Source organism: Erithacus rubecula (assembly GCF_903797595.1).
Source record: "Erithacus rubecula genome assembly, contig: scaffold_537_arrow_ctg1, whole genome shotgun sequence".
Lineage (NCBI taxonomy): Eukaryota > Metazoa > Chordata > Aves > Passeriformes > Muscicapidae > Erithacus > Erithacus rubecula.
Genome location: NW_027635801.1, coordinates 29,210 through 51,085, shown reverse-complemented (window position 1 = coordinate 51,085; position 21,876 = coordinate 29,210). Strand labels below are relative to the sequence as shown.

Genomic DNA, 21,876 nt, shown 5'->3' with positions numbered 1-21,876 from the left:
GGGCAAAGGTGGGATGTGCCATATTTGATAAGGGAAGGTGAGGCCTGGGAGGCGCCATCTTTGTTAGGGGCAGAGTGTCCCCGTGTCCCCAAATCCACTGGGGCGCCACCACCGCCACTAAGGCCGTTGTCCCCTCCTCTGTCCCTGCTCAATACGTCCTGGTCCCCTCCCCGTGCGAGGTGGCGCTGCCCGGGAGGTGACACTGCGCTGCACCCTTCACCCAGGCTGCCACCAGCATCCCCGTCCCCCAAAAACGCTCCCAGAACGAGATTTTAATGGAGTCTCCTCCCTCAGGGGACCCCACGGGGACAGGGGGACACGGGGCTGGGGTGGCTCCCATGGGGGAAAAGGGACACGCGTGGCCGGGGGGGACATGGGGGTGGCAGGGACCCCTCGGGATGGGGGGACACGTGGGATGGGGTGACCTCAGAAGGACAGAGGGGACACAGGTGGCCGAGGGGACACAGGTGAGCGGAGGGGACAGCGAGGTCGCAGGGACACCCTGGGGACAGGGACACGTGGCCGGGAGTGACACACGTGGCGCCAACACGCGCCCGCCTCCTGCCCCGCACCCAATCACAGCGCGTCCTGCCCGTGACGTCACACAACATACAGGGAAATACCGGGAAAGGGGCGTGGCCACGCGCGGTTACCACGGCGACGGCGCCAGCTACGACCACGCCCCGTCATGGCTATATTATGACAGGACACGCCCCCCTCCGCCTCCGGGGTCTCTCCCGGGTCGTTCCGGGCCCCGCCCCCCGCTGAGGGGTCACCGAGCGTCCCCCGCGCGCTCCCGGGACCCCTCAGGGACCCCCGGTCCGCCCCTCCCCCCGCCCGGCGCGGCCGCGCCGTGACCCCGCCGCAGCCCCGCCCTGTGACGTCATCCCGCAGCGCCCTCCGCTCCAAGATGGCGGCGGCCGGGCGGGGCTGAGCTGGGCCCAGGCAGGTACCGGGACCGGGCCGGGTCCGGGCTGAGGGGAGGAACTAAACCGGGTCCGGGCTGAGGGGAGGGACTGACCCGGGCCGGGACCGGGCTGAGGGGAGTGACTAAACCCGGGCTGGGCGGGGGCCGAGCCTGTTCCCCGAGCCAGAACCGGACATTTCCCGGTACGGGAACGGGACCGCTCCATCCCCACCCACCCTCTGTCCCATCTATCCCGCAGCCCCGCCATGCTGCCCGCTGCCCCCGCCATGCTGCCCCGTTAACCCGGGCTGCTCCCCGTTAACCGGGCGGCTCCCCGTTAACCGGGCGGCTCCGCGATGCTGCGGCGGCTGCTGGAGCGGCCGTGCTCGCTGGCGCTGCTGGTCGGGTGCCAGTTCGCCTTCGTGGCCTATTTCTCGCTGGGCGGGTTCCGGAACCTGACGGCGCTGTTCGGCCGCTCGGCCGGGCCCGCCGTGGATTATTCCCGCACGCACGATGTGTACGCCAACCTCAGCCGCATCGCCCCGGGAGCCGCCGCCACCCCCGACCCCGCGCGGCCCCTGCCCTACTGCCCCGAGAGATCGCCCTTCCTCGGTGAGACCCCCGGGGGAACGGGGAGGCGGGGGAATGGAGAGCCCCGGGGGAGAACGGAGACCCCCGGGGGAACCGGGAGGGGTTTGGGGAATGGAGACCCCCGGGGGAACCGGGAGGGATTTGGGGAATGGAGACCCCCCGGGAGACGGGGGGGCGGGGGAATGGAGACCCCCGGGGGAACGGGAGGGGTTTGGGGAGTGGAGATCACCGGGGGGGAACGGGAGGGATTTGGGGAATGGAGATCACCGGGTGAACGGGAGGGGTTTGGGGAATGGAGACCCCCGGGGGAACGGGAGGGATTTGGGGAATGGAGATCACCGGGGGGGAACGGGAGGGGTTTGGGGAATGGAGACCCCCCGGGTGAACGGGAGGGGCTGGGGAACGGAGACCCTCAGGGGACAACAGAGACCCCCGGGGGAACCGGAGGGGTTTGGGGAACGGAGACCCCCGGGGGGAAAAGGGAGGGGTCTGGGGGAACGGGAGGGGTTTGGGTAATGGAGACCCCCGGGGGAAACGGGAGGGGTTTGGGGAACGGAGACCCCCGGGAGGAGAACAGGAAGGGGAACCGGGAGCAGAGACCACCGAGAGAGGAACCGGAGACGGGGGAGGAACCGGGGACCCCAGAAGGTTTGGGACCGAGGGGGAAGGAACGGGGAAAAGAACCGGGGACCCCCGAATGGAGGAACAGGAGGGAGGGGAAGAACCGGGGGACCCCCGAGGGGAGGAAGAGGAGGAAGGGTGGAAGGAACCGGGGACCCCCGAGGAGTGACCCCTCCCCGTGGGGGGCGGGTCCGGCCCTTTCCACGGGAAGAAGAACCGGTCTGACCGGATCCCCTCCCCCACCCCGCCCGGGACAGAACCGGGCCCGGAGGGGAAATTTGGGGGGGTTGCCCTGGTTTGGGATGGGGGAGAGCCCCGGGACCCCAGTTTGGGACACCCAGCCCAGTTTGGGATATGGGGACACACCCGGCCCAGTTTGGGACGGGGGGACACACCCAGCCCAGTTTGGGATATGGGGACACACCCGGCCCAGTTTGGGATTGGGGGGACACACCCGGCCCAGTTTGGGATTGGGGGGACACACCCCTGCCCCTCCCTGGTTTGGGTCAGGCTGGGATCACCCCAAACCCTGCTGAGGTGCCAGCCCCGTGTCCCCTGACCGTGTCCCCTGTCCCCAGTGGGTCCCCTCACCATGTTCCCCTGTCCTCTCACCGTGTCCCCTGTCCCCAGTGGGTCCCCTCACCATGTTCCCCTGTCCTCTCACCGTGTCCCCTGTCCCCAGTGTGTCCCCTCACTGTGTCCCCCTGTCCCCAGTGGGCCCCCTCACCGTGTCCCCCTGTCCCCAGTGTGTCCCCTCACTGTGTCCCCTCACCGTGTCCCCCTGTCCCCAGTGGGTCCCCTCACCGTGTCCCCCTGTCCCCAGTGGGTCCTCTCACCGTGTCCCCTGTCCCCTCACCGTGTCCCCTGTCCCCAGTGTGTCCCTCACCGTGTCCCCCTGTCCCCAGTGGGTCCCTCACCGTGTCCCCTGTCCCCTCACCGTGTCCCCTGTCCCCAGTGGGTCCCCTCACCGTGTCCCCTGTCCCCAGTGGGTCCCCTCACCGTGTCCTTCGCCCGGGTGCCGTCGCTGGAGCAGATCCAGGCCAAGAACCCGGGGGTGGGGGCGGGGGGCCGGTACCGCCCCCCCCCAGTGCGAGCCCCGCTCCAGAACCGCCGTCATCGTCCCGCACCGGAACCGGGAGAGCCACCTGGGCCACCTGCTCTACTACCTGCACCCCTTCCTGCAGCGCCAGCAGCTGCACTACGGCATCTACGTGGTGCACCAGGTGCTGGGGGGCACCTGGCAGGGCTGCACGTGGCTGGGGGTGCCCAGGGAGGGGTTTGGGGGTGCCCAGGGAGGGTTTGAGATGGTTCGGGGGTGCCCAGGGAGGGGTTTGGGGTCCCAGGGAGGGTTTGAGATGGTTTGGGGGTGCCCAGGGAGGGTTTGAGATGGTTTGGGGGTGCCCAGGGGTGCTTTTGAGGGTCCCCAGGGTGGTTGGGGGGTTCCCAGGGTGGGTTTGAGATGGTTTGGGGGTGCCCAGGGAGGGGTTTGGGGTCCCAGGGAGGGTTTGAGATGGTTTGGGGGTGCCCAGGGAGGGTTTGAGATGGTTTGGGGGTGCCCAGGGAGGGTTTGAGATGGTTTGGGGGCGCCCAGGGAGGGGTTTGGGGGTGCCCGGGGAGGGTTTGAGATGGTTTGGGGGTGCCCAGGGAGGGTTTGAGATGGTTTGGGGGTGCCCAGGGGTGGTTTTGAGGGTTCCCAGGGAGGGTTTGAGATGTTTTGGGGTTCCCAGGGAGGGGTTTGGGGTCCCAGGGAGGGTTTGAGATGGTTTGGGGGTGCCCAGGGAGGGGTTTGGGGGTGCCCAGGGAGGTTTGAGATGGTTTGGGGGTGCCCAGGGGTGCTTTTGAGGGTCCCCAGGGTGGTTGGGGGGTTCCCAGGGATGGTTTGAGATGGTTAGGGGGTCCCCAGGGATGGTTTGAGATGTTTTGGGGGTGCCCAGGGAGGGTTTGAGATGGTTTGGGAGTTCCCAAGGAGGGCTGGAAGGGGTTTCAAGGGTGCCCAGGGTGGTTTGGGGGTCCCCAGGGTGGTTGGGGATCCCCAGGGAGGATTTGAGGTGTGCTGGGAGGTCCCCAGGAGGGGTGGAAGGGGTTTGAAGTATTTTGGGAGATTCCCAGGATGGTTCAGGATGTCGCCAGGATATTTTGGGGTATCCTCAGGACATTTTGGGGTACCCCCATGATAATTTGGGGTCCCCCAGGCTGGGAACTCCACGTTTAACCATGCCAAGCTGCTGAATGTGGGGGTGAAGGGATGGTTCAGAGGGGATGGTTTGGGGTATCCCTAGGATATTTTGGGGTATCCCCAGGATATTTTGGGGTACCCCCATGATAATTTGGGGTCCCCCAGGCTGGGAACTCCACGTTTAACCGTGCCAAGCTGCTGAATGTGGGGGTGAAGGAGGCTCTCAAGGACGAGGACTGGGACTGCCTGTTCCTGCACGACGTGGACCTGATCCCCGAGAACGACCACAACCTGTACACCTGCGACCCCTGGAACCCCAAACACGTCTCAGTGGCCATGAACAAATTCGGTTACAGGTGTGCCCGACCCCTGGGGAGCCCTGGGGACACTTGGGGACACGGAGGGGACTGGTGGCTCACTGCCCCCTGTCCCCAGCCTGCCGTACCCGCAGTATTTCGGGGGGGTCTCGGCGCTGACCCCCGACCAGTACATGAAGATCAACGGGTTCCCCAACGAGTACTGGGGCTGGGGGGGTGAGGACGATGACATCGCCACCAGGTAAGGGCTGGGGACACCTGGGGACAGCCTGGGGACGTTGTCACACGGTTGGGGGGGTGTGGCACCTGATGGCATCATGGTGGGGGGTGTGCCCACCGAGCTGGGGGGGGACATGGGGGGTGTCCTGTCACACTGGGGGGACACACAAGGGGTGTCACATTCACCCAGGAGGGGACATGGGGGGTGTCCTGTCACACTGGGGGGGACACAAGGGGTTTCCTGTCACCATGGGGAGTGTGACATTGCCCTGGAGGGGACACAAGGGGTGTCACATTCAGCTGGGGGGGGGGGATATGGAGAGTGTCCTGTCATCCTGAGGGGACACAGAGATGTCCACCCATGCTCTGTCCCCTCAGGGTGACATGGTGACCTCCCCAGTCTCACTCTGCCCTGTGTCCCCCATATTTGTGTCCCCTGGGATGATGTCACTGCTTGGGGACACACAGGGGGTGTCCCATCACCCTGAAGTGACAGAAAAGCCCCCCCAGTGACAGCTCTGTCCCCTCAGGGTGCGCCTGGCCGGGATGAAGATCCCCTGTCCCCTCAGTGACCCTCCTGTCCCATCCCTGTCCCCCCCCGGTGACAGCTCTGTCCCCTCAGGGTGCGCCTGGCCGGGATGAAGATCCCCTGTCCCCTCAGTGACCCTCCTGTCCCATCCCTGTCCCCCCCGGTGACAGCTCTGTCCCCTCAGGGTGCGCCTGGCCGGGATGAAGATCTCCCGCCCCCCCATCTCCATCGGCCACTACAAAATGGTGAAACACAAAAGCGACAAAGGCAACGAGGAGAACCCGCACAGGTGACAGGGAGGGGACAACGGGGACGCCCTTGGTTTACCCTTGGCCGGAAGGTGACACTCTGGGTGTGTCCGGGTGGTGACAGCGGTAACACTCTCCTTGTGCCCCGAGGTTTGACTGGGGGTGGGGAGGTGACACTGCGGGTGTGTCCCCGCCGGGGAGGTGGCAGCGGTGACCCTGGGCGTGCCCGGGAGGTGACAATGTCCCCGTCCCCGCCCAGGTTCGACCTGCTGGTGCGCACGCAGCGCTCCTGGACGCAGGACGGGATGAACTCTCTGTCGTACGCGCTGCTGCACAAGGAGCTGCGGCCGCTCTACACCAACCTGACCGTGGACATCGGCCGCGACCCCCGCGCCCCCCGCGCCGCCCCCGGCAGCTCCAGCCGCTTCCGGGAGGAGATGCTGCGCAAGCCCCCCCGCGGGGACCTGCCGCTGTCGCTGTCGCTGTCGTTGTCGCCGCCCAACGCCACCAAGGCGGCCCCGCCCCCAGCGCCAGCGCGGGTGGCGCCCGAGGAGGGGACACACCGCAACCTGAGCGTGGCGCAGGGACCCCCGTGACCCCCCGATTTCCATCATCGCCCCCCACCCCCCCCGTGTGGACTCTGGGCCGTGGGGAGGGGGTGACACAGGGGACACCCCCGGGAAGGGACATGGGCTGAGCCAGGGGCTCGCCCCACCCCCCCCAGCGCGCCCCCCCCGCAGGTTTTTGGGGGTCCCCACATCGGGTATTTATTCTATTTATGAGCCACTCCCTGGACCTTTCTAAGGGGTTTTTTTCAATTAAAAAAAAAAAAATCGCTTTGTTCTCTGGTAGTGGATGAGAGGGATCCCTGAATTGGGGGGGGGGGGCTCATGGGGGGAGCCCCAAAATCCGTCCTACAGCTTCCTTGGCGCTGGAGATGCAGTCATTGACCGAGACCCCCCGGTAGGAGGCGCCGATGAGGCTGAGGGGCAACTGGTGCTGCTGCAGGAAACGCTGGATCCGCTCTGGGGACAGAGGGGACAGCTGGGGACACGGGGGACAGCTGGGGACACGGGGGACAGCCCGGGGACAGCTGGGGACACGGGGGACAGCCCTGGGGACACGGGGGACAGCTGGGGACACGGGGGACAGCCTGGGGACAGAGGGGACAGCTGGGGACACGGGGGACAGCTGGGGACACGGGGGACAGCCCTGGGGACAGAGGGGACAGCTGGGGACACGGGGGACAGTCTGGGGACAGAGGGGACAGAGACGACAACCCAGGGGACACCCTGGGGACAGAGGAGACAGACCTGGGGACACCCGGGGGACAGGGGACACCCTCAGGGATACCCCTGGGGAAAGGGGACATTCCTGGGGACACTCCCAGGGGACACCACAGGGGACAAGGGACACTCCAGGGACACCCTAAAGGACAGGGACACCCCCCAGTTCTCACCGAGGCGCTCCCAGTGTCCCAGCGTGTACTGGGGGATGCAGTCCTGCGGAAAAAAGGGTGGGGGGGACACAGGTGAGACCCCCCCAAAAATGTCATCCATCCACAGCCCCCCCAAAAAGTCACCCACCCAAAGCCCCCCCTCCCCCAGGCACCTCCCAAAAGTGTGACCCACCCACAGCCCCCCCAAAAGCGTCACTCACAGCCCCCCCAAAAAGTGTCATCCACCCAGACCCCCCGGAATCGCCCCCCAGACCCCCGGAATGGCCCCCAGCCCCTCCCCCGCACCTGCTGCACTCTGACCGCCGCCCGCGCCGGGGCCCCGCCCAGCCCCAGGTGTTCGCTCACGGCCGCGCGCGCCCGGCCCAGCAGCAGCTCCGGGGCCACCGCGGAGGGGTCCCCAAAACTCTGCTGGAACCAGGCCCCGCCCAGCATCACCTGCGGCACCCCAAAACATCCATCAGCACCCCAAAATCATCATCAGACCCCAAAAACTCTGCTGGAACCAGGCCCCGCCCAGCATCACCTGCGGCACCCCAAAACATCCATCAGCACCCCAAAATCATCAGCAGCCCCCAAAACATCCATCAGCACCCCAAAACATCCATCAGCACCCCAAAATCATCATCAGACCCCAAAAACTCTGCTGGAACCAGGCTCCGCCCAGCATCACCTGCGGCACCCCAAAACATCCATCAGCACCCCAAAATCATCATCAGCCCCCAAAACATCCATCAGCACCCCAGAATCACCTGCGGCACCCCAAATAATCATCAGCACCCCAAAATCATCATCAGTCCCCAGAATCACTGGGGGACACCCCAAAATCACCCCGGTCAGCCCCTGTTCCCAGTGTCACTTAATGTCACGCCCAGGTGTCCCTGGTGCCACCCACCGTGAGCTCCCCAAAATCACTTCTGTCACCTCCCCCGGTGTCCCCACTGTCACTCAATGTCACCTCCCGGTGTCCCCCACTGTCCCCGCGGTGTCCCCAATGTCACCCCCCGATTTCCCCAGTGTCACTCCCAGGTGTCCCTAGTGTCACTCAATGTCCTCCCTGGTGTCCCCAGTGTCCCCCCGGTGTCTCTCAATGTCCCCCCCGCTGTCCCTGCGGTGTCCCCGGTGTCTCTCAATGTCCCCCCAGTGTCCCCCCGTGTCTCTCAATGTCCCCCCACTGTCCCCACGGTGTCACTCAATGTCCCCCCACTGTCCCCGCGGTGTCACTCAATGTCCCTCCGCTGTCCCCGCGGTGTCTCTCAATGTCCCCCCGCTGTCCCCGCGGTGTCCCCGGTGTCTCTCAATGTCCCCCCACTGTCCCCGCGGTGTCACTCCATGTCCCCCCGCTGTCCCCGGTGTCTCTCAATGTCCCCCCACTGTCCCCGCGGTGTCACTCAATGTCCCCCCGCTGTCCCCACCGTCAGCCGCAGCGCGGGGCTCCCGGGGGTCGCGGGGGTCCCATCGAGCTCCGGGAACGCCACCGAGTCATAAACGACCCCGAGCAGCGCGGGGTCCTCGGAGGATGGCACCAGGTGACCGAACCCCTGCGGGGGGACAGGGCGGGGTCACCCGGGGGGTGGGGACACTGCGGGGGGAGTGGGGACACCGCGGGGACCCCCCCAAACTCACCGTGACGGGCAGCGCTGCCCCCTGGAACTGCAGATTGACCACGGCCACGGAGGCGGCGCGGATGGAGCCGAGCTCCCGGGCCAGCGGGGACAGCTCGGGCGGGAGAGTGCGGGCCAGCGCTGGGACACGGGGACAGCGGGGACATCAGGGACAGCGGGGACACGAGGACATCAGGGACAGCGGGGACATCAGGGACAGCGGGGACACGGGGACAGTGCTGGGACACGGGGACATCAGGGACAGCGGGGACATCAGGGACAACGGGGACACGGGGACATCAGGGACAGCGGGGACACGGGGACATCAGGGACAGCAGGGACACGGGGACAGTGCTGGGACACGGGGACATCAGGGACAGCGGGGACATCAGGGACAGCGGGGACACGGGGACACAGGGACAGCGGGGACACGGGGACAGCGCGGGGACACGGGGACATCAGAGACAGCGGGGACATCAGGGACAACGGGGACAGCGGGGACACGGGGACATCAGGGACAGCGGGGACACGGGGACATCAGGGACAGTGGGGACACGAGGACATCAGGGGGGACGGCAGGGGTAGCGGGAAGACGGGGACAGCGCTGGGACACGGGGACATCAGGGACAGCGGGGACATCAGGGACATCAGAGGGGACAGTAGGGACACGGGGACATCAAGGACAGTGGGGATAGGGGGGACAGCGGGGATAGGGGGACATCAGCGACACGGGGGGACATCAGGGACTCAGGGGACATTGGGGACACCGGCGGTCCGGCCGTACCTGCGGCCGGCAGGGCGCTGACCACATGATCGGCCGTGATGGTCCCGTCAGGTAACGTGAGCTGGGGAGAGAGAGGGGACATTGGGGACACTGCGGACACTGGGGACACTGGGAGGGGATGGAGAGCATAGGGCAGGGGACACTGGGGACACTGGGGAAGGGAATGGAGGGCACTGGGGACACGGGGAGGAAGGGTCGAGGTGACTGGGAATCCCCCGAGGGACACTGAGGACATTGAGGAGGGGATCTGGGGACACTGGGAGGGGACAGAGATCCCTGACAGGGGACAGAGAGCAGGAAGGGGACACAGGGGGGTGTCCCGGGCAGTGTCCCCACCTGCCAGCGGCCGCGGCGGTGGCACAGGTGTCGCAGGGGCGCGTGGCAGCGCAGCTCGGCGCCGCGGGGGGACACGAAGGCCACCAAGGCCCCCGCCAGGGTCTCCATCCCCCCCCGCAGCGACCACTGGCTCCAGCGCTCGGCGCGCGCGCGCCGCGCCAGCGCCACCTCCGGGCCCCGCGCGCGCGACCCTGCGGCGACAACGGCGGTGACACCGCGCGGGGAGGGGCGGAGCGGCCCCAGCCCGCGGGTGCCACCAGGGTGTCCCCACGGTGTCACCTGTCCCAGCCCCGTGGTGTCCCCGTGCCCACCGGAGGCCACCCCAACATCAGCAGCGTCCCCAAAGTCCCCAGTGTCCCAGTGCCAGCCCCAGCAGTGCCCCCAATGTCTCCATCATGTCCCCATTGTCCCCACAGTGTCCCCACCGTCTGTCAGTGCCAGCCCTAGCAGTGTCCCCAGTGTCCCCACCGTGTGGCAGTGCCAGCCCCACAGTGTCCCCATTGTCCCCACAGTGTCCCCACCGTGTGGCAGTGCCAGCCCCAGCAGTGTCCCCACCGTGTGAAAGTGCCAGCCCCAGCAGTGTCCCCACAGTGTCCCCACCGTGTGGCAGTGCCAGCCCCAGCAGTGTCCCCAGCAGTGTCCCCATTGTCCCCACCGTGTGAAAGTGCCAGCCCCAGCAGTGTCCCCACAGTGTCCCCACCGTGTGGCAGTGCCAGCCCCAGCAGTGTCCCCAGCAGTGTCCCCATTGTCCCCACCGTGTGGCAGTGCCAGCCCCAGCAGTGTCCCCAGCAGTGTCCCCATTGTCCCCACCGTGTGGCAGTGTCCCCAGCAGTGTCCCCATTGTCCCCACCGTGTGGCAGTGCCAGCCCCAGCAGTGTCCCCAGCAGTGTCCCCATTGTCCCCACCGTGTGGCAGTGCCAGCCCCAGCAGTGTCCCCATTGTCCCCACCGTGTGGCAGTGCCAGCCCCAGCAGTGTCCCCAGCAGTGTCCCCATTGTCCCCACCGTGTGGCAGTGCCAGCCCCAGCAGTGTCCCCATTGTCCCCACCGTGTGGCAGTGCCAGCCCCAGCAGTGTCCCCAGCAGTGTCCCCATTGTCCCCACCGTGTGGCAGTGCCAGCCCCAGCAGTGTCCCCATTGTCCCCACCGTGTGGCAGTGCCAGCCCCAGCAGCACGGAGCCGCGGCGCCGCTCGGCCTGGAACAGGGCGGGGAAACAGGAGCGCACGCTGAGGGCGCGGCTGTCACCGGCAAACACCCCTCGGCACAGGCTGTCCACCGCCAGCTCCGCCACCTGCGGGACGGGGACAGGGACAGGGACAGTGTGACAGGGACAGGGACAGTGTGACAGGGACAGCCCGGCAAACACCCCCCGGCACAGGCTGTCCACCGCCAGCTCTGCCACCTGCGGGACGGGGACAGTGACAGTGTGACAGGGACAGCCCGGCAAACACCCCCCGGCACAGGCTGTCCACCGCCAGCTCCGCCACCTGCGGGACAGGGACAGGGACAGGGTGACAGGGACAGTGTGACAGGGACAGTGTGACAGGGACAGGGTGACAGGGACAGCCCGGCAAACACCCCCCGGCACAGGCTGTCCACCGCCAGCTCCGCCACCTGCGGGACAGGGACAGGGACAGGGTGACAGGGACAGTGTGACAGGGACAGTGTGACAGGGACAGGGTGACAGGGACAGCCCGGCAAACACCCCCCGGCACAGGCTGTCCACCGCCAGCTCCGCCACCTGCGGGACGGGGACAGTGACAGGGAAGGGGACAGTGTGACAGGCACAGGGACAATGTGACAGGGACAGTGTGACAGGGACAGGGTGACAGGGACAGTGTGACAGGGACAGGGACAGTGTGACAGGGACAGTGTGACAGGGACAGCCCGGCAAACACCCCCCGGCACAGGCTGTCCACCGCCAGCTCCGCCACCTGCGGGACGGGGACAGTGACAGGGACAGTGTGACAGGGACAGGGACAGTGTGACAGGGACAGTGTGACAGGGACAGCCCGGTAAACACCCCCCGGCACAGGCTGTCCACCGCCACCTGCGGGACGGGGACAGTGTGACAGGGACAGTGTGACAGGGACAGGGACAGTGTGACAGGGACAGGGTGACAGGGACAGCCCGGCAAACACCCCCCGGCACAGGCTGTTCACCGCCAGCTCCGCCACCTGCGGGACGGGGACAGTGACAGGGACAGGGTGACAGGGACAGGGACAGGGTGACAGGGACAGGGTGACAGGGACAGCCCGGCAAACACCCCCCGGCACAGGCTGTCCACCACCACCTGCGGGACGGGGAGAGTGTGACAGGGACAGGGACAGTGTGACAGGGACAGGGTGACAGGGACAGCCCGGTAAACACCCCCCGGCACAGGCTGTCCACCGCCACCTGCGGGACGGGGACAGTGTGACAGGGACAGGGACAGTGTGATGGAGACAGGGACATTGACTGCAGGGACAGGGACAGACATGGTCACAGGGACAGCAACAGGGACAATGGTGACAGGGACAACAACAGTGACAGGGACAGCCACAGTGACAGCGGGGACAGGGATTGGGACAGCGGGGACAGGGACAGCAGGAACATTTATGGGGACAGTGACAAGGACAGCAAGGACAGTGACAGCAAAGGGGACAGTGAGAGCAGGGCAGTGACACTGATGGGGACAGTGACAAGGACAGCAGGGACAGTGACAGAGACAGTGACAGCAATGGGGACAGTGACAGGGACAGCAGGACAGTGACAATGGGACCCCGCCCGCCCCGGGAAGCCCCGATAAGGGCGGGTGGGGCTTGGGGCGAGTTATCGGGTTTGGGGGATATCAGGGCTTTGGGGTGGGGTTCTCGGGGTTTTTGGAGTTCTGAGGGTTTTGGGTTTTTGGGGTTCTGGTGGGGGGGATTGGGTCGTTTTGGGGGTTGTTTTTGGGGTTCTGGGGTGGTTTTTGGGGTTTGGGGTGGTTTTTGTGGTTCTGGGGTGTTTCTTGGGGTTTGGGGTGGTTTCTGGGTGTTTTTTGAGGGTTTGCGGTGGTTTTTGGGTTTTTTTGGGGGGGTTGGGTGTTTTTTGGGGTTTTTGGGTGTCTTTTGGGTGGTTTTTGTGGTTTGGGGTGGTTTTTTTTGGGTGGTTTCTGGGTGGTTTTTGGGGTTTTGGGTGTTTTCTGGGTGCTTTTGGGGGGTTTGGGGTATTTTCTGGGTGTTTCTGGGTGTTTTGGGGTGGTTTTTCTGGTTTGGGGTGTTTCTGGGTGTTTTTAGGGGTTTTGGGTGTTTCTGGGTGTTTTCTGGGTAGTTTTCGGGTGTTTCTGGGTGCTTTTTGGGTGGTTTCTGGGTGTTTTTGGGTGGTTTTTGGGTGTTTTCTGGGTATTTTCTGGGTGGTTTTGGGTAGTTCCTGGGTGTTTTTTGAGCGGTTTCTAGGTGTTTTCTGGGTGTTTTGGGGTGTTTTCTGGGTGTTTTTTGAGTGGTTTCTAGGTGTTTTCTGGGTGTTTCTGGGTATTTTCTGGGTGTTTCTGGGGTGGTTTCTAGGTGTTTTCTGGGTGTTTTGGGGGTGTTTTCTGGGTGTTTTCTGTGTGTTTTGGGGTGTTTTCTGGGTGTTTTCTGTGTGGTTTTTTGGTGTTTTCAGGGTGTTTCTGGGAGTTTTCTGGGTGGTTTTGGGTGTTTTCTGGGTGGTTTTTTGGTGTTTTCAGGGTGTTTCTGGGTGTTTTCAGGTGTTTCAGGGTGTTTTCGGGGTGTTTTCTGGGTAGTTCCTGGGTGTTTTCTGGGTGGTTTTGGGTGTTTTCTGTGTGTTTTTTTGGTGTTTTCGGGGTAGTTCCTGGGTGTTTTCAGGGTGTTTCTGGGTGTTTTCGGAGTGTTTTCTGGGTAGTTCCTGGGTGTTTTCGGGGTGTTTCTGGGTGTTCCTGGGTGTTTTCGGGGTGTTTCTGGGTGTTTTTGGAGTGTTTTTTGGGTAGTTCCTGGGTGTTTTCAGGGTGTTTCTGGGTGTTTTTGGGGTGTTTCTGGGTAGTTCCTGGGTGTTTTCGGGGTGTTTCTGGGTGTTTTCGGGGTGTTTCTGGGTAGTTCCTGGGTGTTTTCGGGGTGTTTCTGGGTGTTCCTGGGTGTTTTCGGGGTGTTTCTGGGTAGTTCCTGGGTGTTTTCGGGGTGTTTCTGGGTAGTTCTGGGTGTTTTCGGGGTGTTTCTGGGTGTTTTCAGGGTGTTTCTGGGTGTTTTTGGGGTGTTTTCAGGGTAGTTCCTGGGTGTTTTCGGGGTGTTTCTGGGTAGTTCTGGGTGTTTTAGGGGTGTTTCTGGGTGTTTTCAGGGTGTTTCTGGGTGTTTTTGGGGTGTTTTCGGGGTGTTTCTGGGTGTTTTCAGGGTGTTTCAGGGTGTTTTCGGGGTGTTTTCTGGGTAGTTCCTGGGTGTTTTCAGGGTGTTCCTGGGTGTTTTCGGGGTGTTTCTGGGTGTTTGGGGATCCTGGGCCAGGGCTCACACCCACCTCGTGCCCGAAGCGGCGCTGGGCGAAGCCGTGGGCGCTCTCGTCCGGCCCCGTCCCCGCCGGCGTCAGCAGGTCCCGGACGGCGCTCCAGAGCAGAGCCCGGGAGAACGGGGGGACAGCCCGGAGCAGCCCCCTGGGGACACGGGGACATTGGGGACACTGGGGACAGAAACAGCAGGGACAGCCCGGAGCAACCCCCTGGGGACACGGGGACATTGGGGACACTGGGGACAGAAACAGCAGGGACAGCCCGGAGCAACCCCCTGGGGACACGGGGACATTGGGGACACTGGGGACAGAAACAGCAGGGACAGCCCGGAGCAAACCCCTGGGGACACGGGGACATTGGGGACACTGGGGACAGGGACAGCCCGGAGCAAACCCCTGGGGACACGGGGACACTGGGGACACTGGGGACAGAAACAGCAGGGACAGCCCGGAGCAACCCCCTGGGGACACGGGGACATTGGGGACACTGGGGACAGAAACAGCAGGGACAGCCCGGAGCAAACCCCTGGGGACACGGGGACATTGGGGACACTGGGGACAGAAACAGCAGGGACAGCCCAGAGCAAACCCCTGGGGACACAGGGACATTGGGGACATTGGGGACAGGGACAGCCCGGAGCAAACCCCTGGGGACATGGGGACATTGGGGACACTGGGGACAGGAACAGCAGGGACAGCCCGGAGCAACCCCCTGGGGACACGGGGACATTGGGGACACTGGGGACAGGGACAGCCTGGAGCAACCCCCTGGGGACAGTTCAGGGTCAGGGGGTGACACAGGTGCCAGGGGGAGGTGGCACAGGTGGCACAGGTGCCAGGGGGAGGTGGCACAGGTGGCACAGGTGGCACAGGTGGCAGGGGGAGGTGGCACAGGTGACACAGGTGGCACAGGTGGCACAGGTGGCACAGGTGGCAGGGGGAGGTGGCACAGGTGACACAGGTGGCCCAGGTGGCACAGGTGGCAGGGACACCCACCCCAGCCCCGAGGGCAGTGGGTGCAGAGCCCCCCCCCGGTACAGGAAACGGTTCCGAGCCGCCGGGTGATCCCTGGGGACAGCCAGGATGTCACCAGCCAGCCCCAGCTCCGACACCTGCGGGGACAGGGACCCCAAAAATACACACAGGGACCCCAAAATATACAGACAGGAACCCCAAAAATACACACAGGAACCCCAAAAATAAATACAGGAACCCCAAAAATAAATACAGGGAACCCCAAAAATACACACAGAGACACCCCAAAATAAATACAGGGACACCAAAAATACACACAGGGGACCCAAAATACACACAGGGGACCCAAATGCACACAGGGGACCCAAAATACACACAGGGGACCCAAAATACACACAGGGACCCCAAAAATACAGACAGAGACCCCAAAATACACACAGGGACTCCAAATGCACACAGGGACCCCAAAGTGCACACAGGGACCCCAAAATATACACAGGGACACCAAAATATACACAGACAGGGACCCCAAATATTCATCCAGGGACCCCCCCAAACCCAGCCCTAGGGACCACCCAAATCCAACCCTGGACTCCCCCCCAAACCCAGTCCCAGGGACCCCCTAACCCTAGCCCTGGGGACATCCCCAAACATCAAGGACCCCCCAACCCCAACCCCGTGGACTCCCCCAAATACCAAGGAGCCCCCAACCCCAGCCCTGGGGACATCCCCAAACACCAAGGACCCCCCAAATCCAGTCCTGGGGACCCCCCCAAACACTAGGGATCCCCCAAAACCAGCCCTGAGGATCCCCACCAAACACCAGGGACCCCCCAACCCCAGCCCTGGGGACCCCCCAACCCCAGCCCCCCTCGCCCCCCGTACCATGCGCAGGGTCTCGGCCCCCGCCGCCCCCGCCGGCCGCACGCCCCTCGGGCCGTGCTCGAACACGGCGCCCTCGGGGGTCCTGGAGCTCTGCAGCCACCCCCCGAAACGGCCGCTGGCCTCCAGCAGCACCACCTGGGGACCCCCGACACCCCCAAATCACCGCGGGAGCCGGGGGGGCGAGGGGGCGTCAGAGGGAACTGGGAGGGAAAAGGGAATCCCCGGGAATTGGGAGTGGGGGATTGGGGGTCTCTGAAATTGGGGTTCTGGGGCAATTGGGGGTCTCTGAAATTGGGGTTCTGGGAGGGAAAAGGGAATCCCCGGGAATTGGGAGTGGGGGATTGGGGGTCTCTGATATTGGGGTTCTAGGGGAATTGGGGGTCTGTGAAATTGGGGTTCTGGGAGGGAAAAGGGAATTCCCCGGGAATTGGGAGTGGGGGGATTGGGGGTCTCTGAAATTGGGGTTCTGGGAGGGAAAAGGGAATCCACGGGAATTTGGGTTCTGGGGGAATTGGGGGTCTCCGAAATTGGGATTGGGGGAATTGGGGGTCTCTGAAATTTGGGTTCTGGGGGAATTGGGGGTCTCTGAAATTTGGGTTCTGGGGGAATTTGGGATTCTGGGACGGAAAAGGGAATCCGCGGGAATTGGGATTGGGGGAATTGGGGGTCTCTGAAATTGGGGTTCTGGGGGAATGGGGGGTCTCTGAAATTGGGGCTTTGGGGGAATTGGGGGTCCTGGAAGGGAAAAGGGAACCCCGCGGGAATTGGGGGGCTCGGGTCTCACAGGGGATTGGGGTGACACCGGGGGTCCCTGCAGGGTTGGGGGTCCTGGGGGTTACACCGGGGGTCTCACAGGGGATTGGGGTGACACCGGGGGTCCCTGCAGGGTTGGGGGTCCTGGGGGTGACCGGGGATCCCGGAGGGTGACCCTTAAGGCTGCGAATCCCGGGGAACGCACACCGGGAGGGAAACGGAGTTGGCGGTCGCGGGATGGAGCGGGGGGAGAGTTCGGGGTCCCGCGGTGAAATGGGGGGGGGTCGCACGCTCACCTTGGGCGGGCGGGGGGCGCGCAGCAGGTGGTAACAGGCGGCCAGGCCGCTGATGCCGCCGCCCACGACGGCCACGGTCTGCGGCATGAGGGGAGCTGGGGCGGGCAGGGTCAGAGCGGCACCGGGACCCCCAAAACCCCCCGGGACCCCCAAAAACCCCCCGAACCTTCCCGCGCCGCTCCCGCGGCCGCCCGCGCTGGCCACGCCCCTTCCCGCCGCTTATGACGGCAAAGGGGGCGGAGCTTATCGCACACGGACCAATGGGAAAGCGCAGTGCGTTGATTGACAGACGCAGCTGTGATAGTCCCGCCTACTAATCAACCAACCAATCAGCGTCCACGTAATACTATTAAGCCACGCCTATTCATAACCACGCCCACATTCGCTGTCAATCACACGCCCCGCCCCTCCCTTTAACACCACCCCCCAAAAAAACCTCGGCGTTTTTTTGGGTTTTTTTTAATAAATTTATTCACAAAACCCCCCGGAGCCGCTCGGGCTGCGGCCGCACCCCCCGCACCCCCCTTTCCGCGGGGTCCGGGGGGCTCCCGAGGGAAGGGAAGGAGGGGTTCACCCCCCCCCCCCAACATACACCCACCCCCCAAACCCCCAGAGCCGTGTCCGGGGGCGGGGGGGGGTCTCAGGGTCTGCGGCCGGGGGGCTCCTCCAGCTCGTAGAACAGCACGTAGCCCTCGCTGGACGGCACCTGGTTCTCGCTGATGGGCGAGACGCTGCGGGGACACCCTCAGCACCCGCGGGGGGCGCTCGGGGGGTGCCCGGGCGGGGCGGGGGGCGCGGGCGGGGCGGGGGGCACTGACCGGGAGTCGTTGTAGACGCGCCAGCCGGCCGGGTCGCGGCAGAACGCCGTGTAGTGACCGTAGTGGACGCTGCCCGAGTGGTTGCACAGCGCGTACAGGCTGTAGACGGGGCTGCCTGCGGTGTGGGGGAGGGGTTCAGCGCTGTGCCCCCCACCCCAAAAGCCCCTCCCCCAGGCTGGAATCCCCTCCTCACCCGCCTTCTCGCTGGCGAATTCCCGCAGGTTCAGCTGCTGCAGCGGGAAGTCCACGAAGACGGAGCATTTCTTGATGGAGTAGCGAGTGGTGGAGAACCGGTTCAGGTCTGCCCAGGGTTAAGGGAAAAGGGGGGGAGGATGGAGGGGTGACCCCTGAAAACCCCCCCAAAAAAAGCCCCAAAAAGCTTTAGGGGGTGCTGGATCCCAAAGGATACGGAGCACCAGGATGCGTGGGAAGCGCTGGATCGTCAACTTCTTGGTGCTCCGCGTCCGCTGCCGGCACTTGTCACACACCTGAGGGGACAGCACGCTCAGGGAGAGGCTGGGGACAAACTGGGGGGGCTCTGGGGGAGGGGGGCACACACTGAGAGGGGGGGGTCCATCCTCTCACCGGGGCGTTCTCTGAGTCCAGCTCCTCCTCCTTGGTGAAGAGGCTGAAGCAGTCGTGGAGCGAGACCTTCCCCCCGGCAAAGCTTTTCTGGAGGTCAGGGGGGAGTTTGGGGAGTCAGGGGGGAATCTGGGGGGGGGGCTGACGGGTTTTTGGGGGGTCTGAGGGGTTTTTGGAGGTTCTGAGGGGTTTTTGGGGATCCTACCTTTGGGATGGGCAGCGAGAGGTCGCAGAACACCTCGAAGGTGGTGGAGCGGTAGCCGCAGGCCTGGCACTTGAGGCAGCTCTTCAGCTGCCCCACAAAGAGATCTGGGGGGGGCAAAGGGGCACTCAGGGAGAGCACCCCCAGAAATTTGGGGTCCCATGGACGGGAGGGACACCCCCATCCCCAGAGCTCACCCACAATCTTGCTGTCCTCTCTCTCCAGGTACCGTTTCCACATCTGGTTGGCGCGTTCGTCGTCGCTGTGGGGGTGACGCCAGGGTGGTGGGGGGGGTCAGTTATCCCCAAAAATCGGGGTTCCCCCTCCCCATCAGCCCCCCCTCACCCTCACCTGAGCGTTTCGGGGTCCTCCAGGGCCGGGGGTCTCCGTGTGTCCGACAGGATGCTGGGGGTGCGCCGGCCCTTCCTGTTGATCTCCACGTGCAGCCGGTCCATGAAGAACTTGAGGAATTCCTGTGCGTCCTGCTGGCTGCGGGCACGGGGACACTCAGCCACCACCCACCCCCGCGGGGGTCCCCAAAAGGTTTTTTGGGGGGTGTCTCACCTGTAGCCCGTGAAGGAGGGGACATATTTTTGGAACACGGCCTTGAAGCGGCCGGGGTTGACGGCCTCGGAGGAGTCGGGGTGCCAGAGGGCGGCGATGACATCGGCGAAGGCTGCGGGGACACGGGGACATTGGGGGGACACGGCGGCCTCAGCGCCCCGGGGGGGTTGTGGAACACCCCTGGGGGGGGCTAAGGGAGATTTGGGGGGTGTGTCCCACCTTCGGTGAGCTCCTGGGGGGCGCGGGGGCCGGGGGGCTGCTCCTGCTGGAAGTCCCGGCGCAGGCAGTAGTCCCGCAGAGGTTTGGTGCTGCTCAGGCACTGCAGCACCGCGTTCATGAAGCACTGCCGGGGGACACGGGGACATCCTGGGGACATCCTGGGGACATCCTGGCGTGGGGCAGGTCCCCAGGGGGCCCTCAGGGCTGTCACAAGTCAGGGGGTGGGACGGTGGTGGGACAGCCACAGAGCCCGGGGGACACTGAGGTGATGCCGAGGTGACACCAAAGGGACCCCAAATCCCTTCCACACCCCAGGACAGAGGGACAGGAGGGTTGGGGACAATGGGGACAGCGCTGTGGGGCTGGGGATGCCCTGGGAATGTGACATCCCAGCAGGACAGGACTATGGCCACCCATCCTGGAGGACCCCAACTCCCTCCCGCACCCCAAAACAGAGCAACAGGAGGAGCCAGGTGGCCACGGCCACTTACCGTGTTGCCCAAATTCCTGAGGCCGACGTGGCCCGAGCCCAGCAGCAGCGTGTGGTGGGTCTGAGGGGACAGCGAGTGACACCCCGTGAGCCGCGCCCCCCCCCCCCCCGTCCCCCCGGCCGCGCCCCGCCGCCGGTGCCTTCACCTCGCCGGTGACCAGCAGCAGCCCCATGACCGCCGTGTGCACCACGGACTCGGAGATGTCGGTGGCCCGGCCCTGGAGCTCCCGCCGGGTCACCAGCGAGCGGTGCAGCTTCCGCGGCAGCTCCACCAGCGTGGCTCCCTGCAGCCCCGGCATGGTGGCCGCCGGCGATGGTGGTGGCCCCCCGCGGGACCGATGGCAGCCAGCGCTGGCGGCCACCGGCGTGTCCCCTCCCCCGCTCAGCTCATTAGCTGATCCGATTCCCCCGGCTATTCTGGGCCGCGAGGGAGGCTCATCCCGGGAGGATTAATTAGCCGGAGCTGCCCCGGGGGACAGCGAGAGAGCTCGGAGGGGTACGAGGTAAAAACCCCCACCCAAAAAATAACTCTCCTCAATTTAAACCCAGTGATTCCGGGGGTTGGCGGGGCTGTGGGACCCCCCAGTGCCAGCGCTGGGGACATGGCGAGGGGGACAAGGCCGTGTCGCCGTGTCCCGGTGGGATTTTGGGGATTACGATCGCCCCACACGTGGCCGGGCAGGTGCGGGATGGGGCGGGGGGGAGGCGGATGCGGAAACGGGGAGGGCAGCGGCACCCCCGTGGGTCACCGGCGGCCACCCCCGTGTGGTCACCTGCGGCCACCCCCGGAGCTGTGCGGACAGAACCGGTCACATCCAGAGCCACAGCGATGGCACCGACCCCCCCGAGCTGTGGGTGACAGCAGCGACCCCTCCCCAAAACTGGACTGGAGCGGGGACAGGTGAGACCATCACCACTGTCCCCACCCTGGCGATGTCACTGACCCTGAGAGCGGGGGACATACCGCGGGTCCCCCAATGCTGGGGGACAGCATGGGGGTCTCAAAATGTCACCAAAGCTGGGGACAGTGTGGCGGTCCTTAAAACGTATCCGAGGCTGGGCACAGCGTGGGGCTGTCAGAACGTCCCCAAAGCTGGGGACACTGCGAAGGTCTCAAAATGTCCCCAAGGCTGGGGACAGCATGGGGGTCTCAAAATGTCCCTGAAGTTGGGGACAGTGTGGGGGGCTCAGAACGTCCCCAAAGCTGGGGACAGCATGGGCGTCTCAAAATGTCCCTGAAGTTGGGGACAGTGTGGGGGGCTCAGAACGTCCCCTAAACTGGGGACAATGTGGGGGGTATCAAAACACCCCCAAAACTAGGTACACCGCGGGGGTGTCCCCGTGTCGCCGAGGCCGGGGACAGCACGGGGACCCCTCCACACCCCCCGCCCCCGCCCTGGGCTCTTACGGCGGCCGCCTTGTCCTCGGTCCGGCCGGGCGCGGGGCTGCCGGGGCCGTGGCCGTGGCCGTGTCCGTGTCCGTACGGGGGCTCGGCGCGGGCGCGGGGGCCCTCGGGGCGCACGGACAGCAGCGGAGGGGTGGCTTTGCCGTCGGGCCCGGCCGCCACGGTGACCCTGCGCAGCGAGGAGCTCCTGCGGAGCGCCAGAGCGCCCGCGCCCAGCGGGTGCCCCGCAGTCCCTGAGCACCAGCCGGCTCAGCGCCACCGCCACGTCCTCGGCGCGGCTGGGGACGCCCCCGCCGCCGCCGCCCTGGCTCAAATCCCCGATGCTGATGGATTTGGAGCGGGCCAAGTTGCTCCGCGCCGCTCGGACCGCGCTGGGCAGCGAGAAGGAGGCGCTGCCGGGCACCTGCGGGGCTCCCCCGGGCACCCGCACACCGTGATCGGCTTTCAGC

The 21,876-nt window shown here is 65.3% G+C and overlaps 3 protein-coding genes across 4 annotated transcripts in view; 1 reads left to right on the top strand and 2 right to left on the bottom strand.

The window, feature by feature from the left end:
• Positions 1–869: 869 nt before the first annotated feature.
• B4GALT3 (beta-1,4-galactosyltransferase 3) lies at positions 870–6,448 on the top strand. The gene is given in 8 exon segments (XM_079332811.1): positions 870–945; positions 1,167–1,519; positions 3,106–3,197; positions 3,199–3,342; positions 4,461–4,651; positions 4,731–4,853; positions 5,545–5,649; positions 5,868–6,448. Coding segments are annotated over 7 exon segments (1,248 nt in total). The 5' UTR covers positions 870–945; positions 1,167–1,263; the 3' UTR covers positions 6,205–6,448.
• On the bottom strand, positions 6,402–17,326 carry PPOX (protoporphyrinogen oxidase). Of its 2 annotated transcripts, XM_079332809.1 has the most exons (12): positions 17,148–17,326; positions 16,099–16,233; positions 15,235–15,350; positions 14,251–14,383; positions 10,933–11,077; positions 9,789–9,979; positions 9,453–9,513; positions 8,691–8,809; positions 8,480–8,605; positions 7,353–7,502; positions 7,068–7,110; positions 6,402–6,633 (listed from the first exon to the last, which is right to left on the bottom strand). In XM_079332809.1, exons 1-12 carry the CDS (start codon positions 17,232–17,234, stop codon positions 6,497–6,499), a joined length of 1,443 nt encoding a protein of 480 aa, XP_079188935.1. In that variant the 5' UTR covers positions 17,235–17,326; the 3' UTR covers positions 6,402–6,496. The 2 variants fall into 2 exon arrangements, with proteins under 2 accessions (XP_079188935.1, XP_079188936.1); XM_079332810.1 differs by lacking the exons at positions 6,402–6,633; positions 7,068–7,110 and having other exon boundaries at positions 7,483–7,590.
• Positions 17,327–17,590: 264 nt separating this feature from the next.
• The window catches only part of LOC306816356 (ubiquitin carboxyl-terminal hydrolase 21-like), a gene marked incomplete at its 5' end in the record, with an annotated part of 5,579 nt that continues 1,293 nt past the window's right edge, over positions 17,591–21,876 (bottom strand). The window contains 13 exon segments of the mRNA XM_079332807.1: positions 17,591–17,878; positions 17,966–18,080; positions 18,159–18,266; positions 18,375–18,453; positions 18,551–18,637; positions 18,753–18,856; positions 18,947–19,011; positions 19,101–19,238; positions 19,314–19,425; positions 19,533–19,656; positions 20,024–20,083; positions 21,431–21,652; positions 21,654–21,872. Of these exon segments, the coding sequence (XP_079188933.1) occupies positions 17,788–17,878; positions 17,966–18,080; positions 18,159–18,266; positions 18,375–18,453; positions 18,551–18,637; positions 18,753–18,856; positions 18,947–19,011; positions 19,101–19,238; positions 19,314–19,425; positions 19,533–19,656; positions 20,024–20,083; positions 21,431–21,652; positions 21,654–21,872 (1,524 nt within the window). The 3' untranslated portion in view covers positions 17,591–17,787.

Coding starts and splice junctions, on each gene's coding strand:
- PPOX (XM_079332809.1), bottom strand. CDS start 17,234: ATGCCGCAGACCGTGGCCGTCGTGGGCGGCGGCATCAGCGGCCTGGCC. Junction 9,514..9,788: donor ACCGCCGCGGCCGCTGGCAG/GTGGGGACACTG, acceptor CTCTCTCCCCAG/CTCACGTTACCTGACGGGAC. Junction 6,634..7,067: donor GGGACACTGGGAGCGCCTCG/GTGAGAACTGGG, acceptor CTCTGTCCCCAG/AGCGGATCCAGCGTTTCCTG.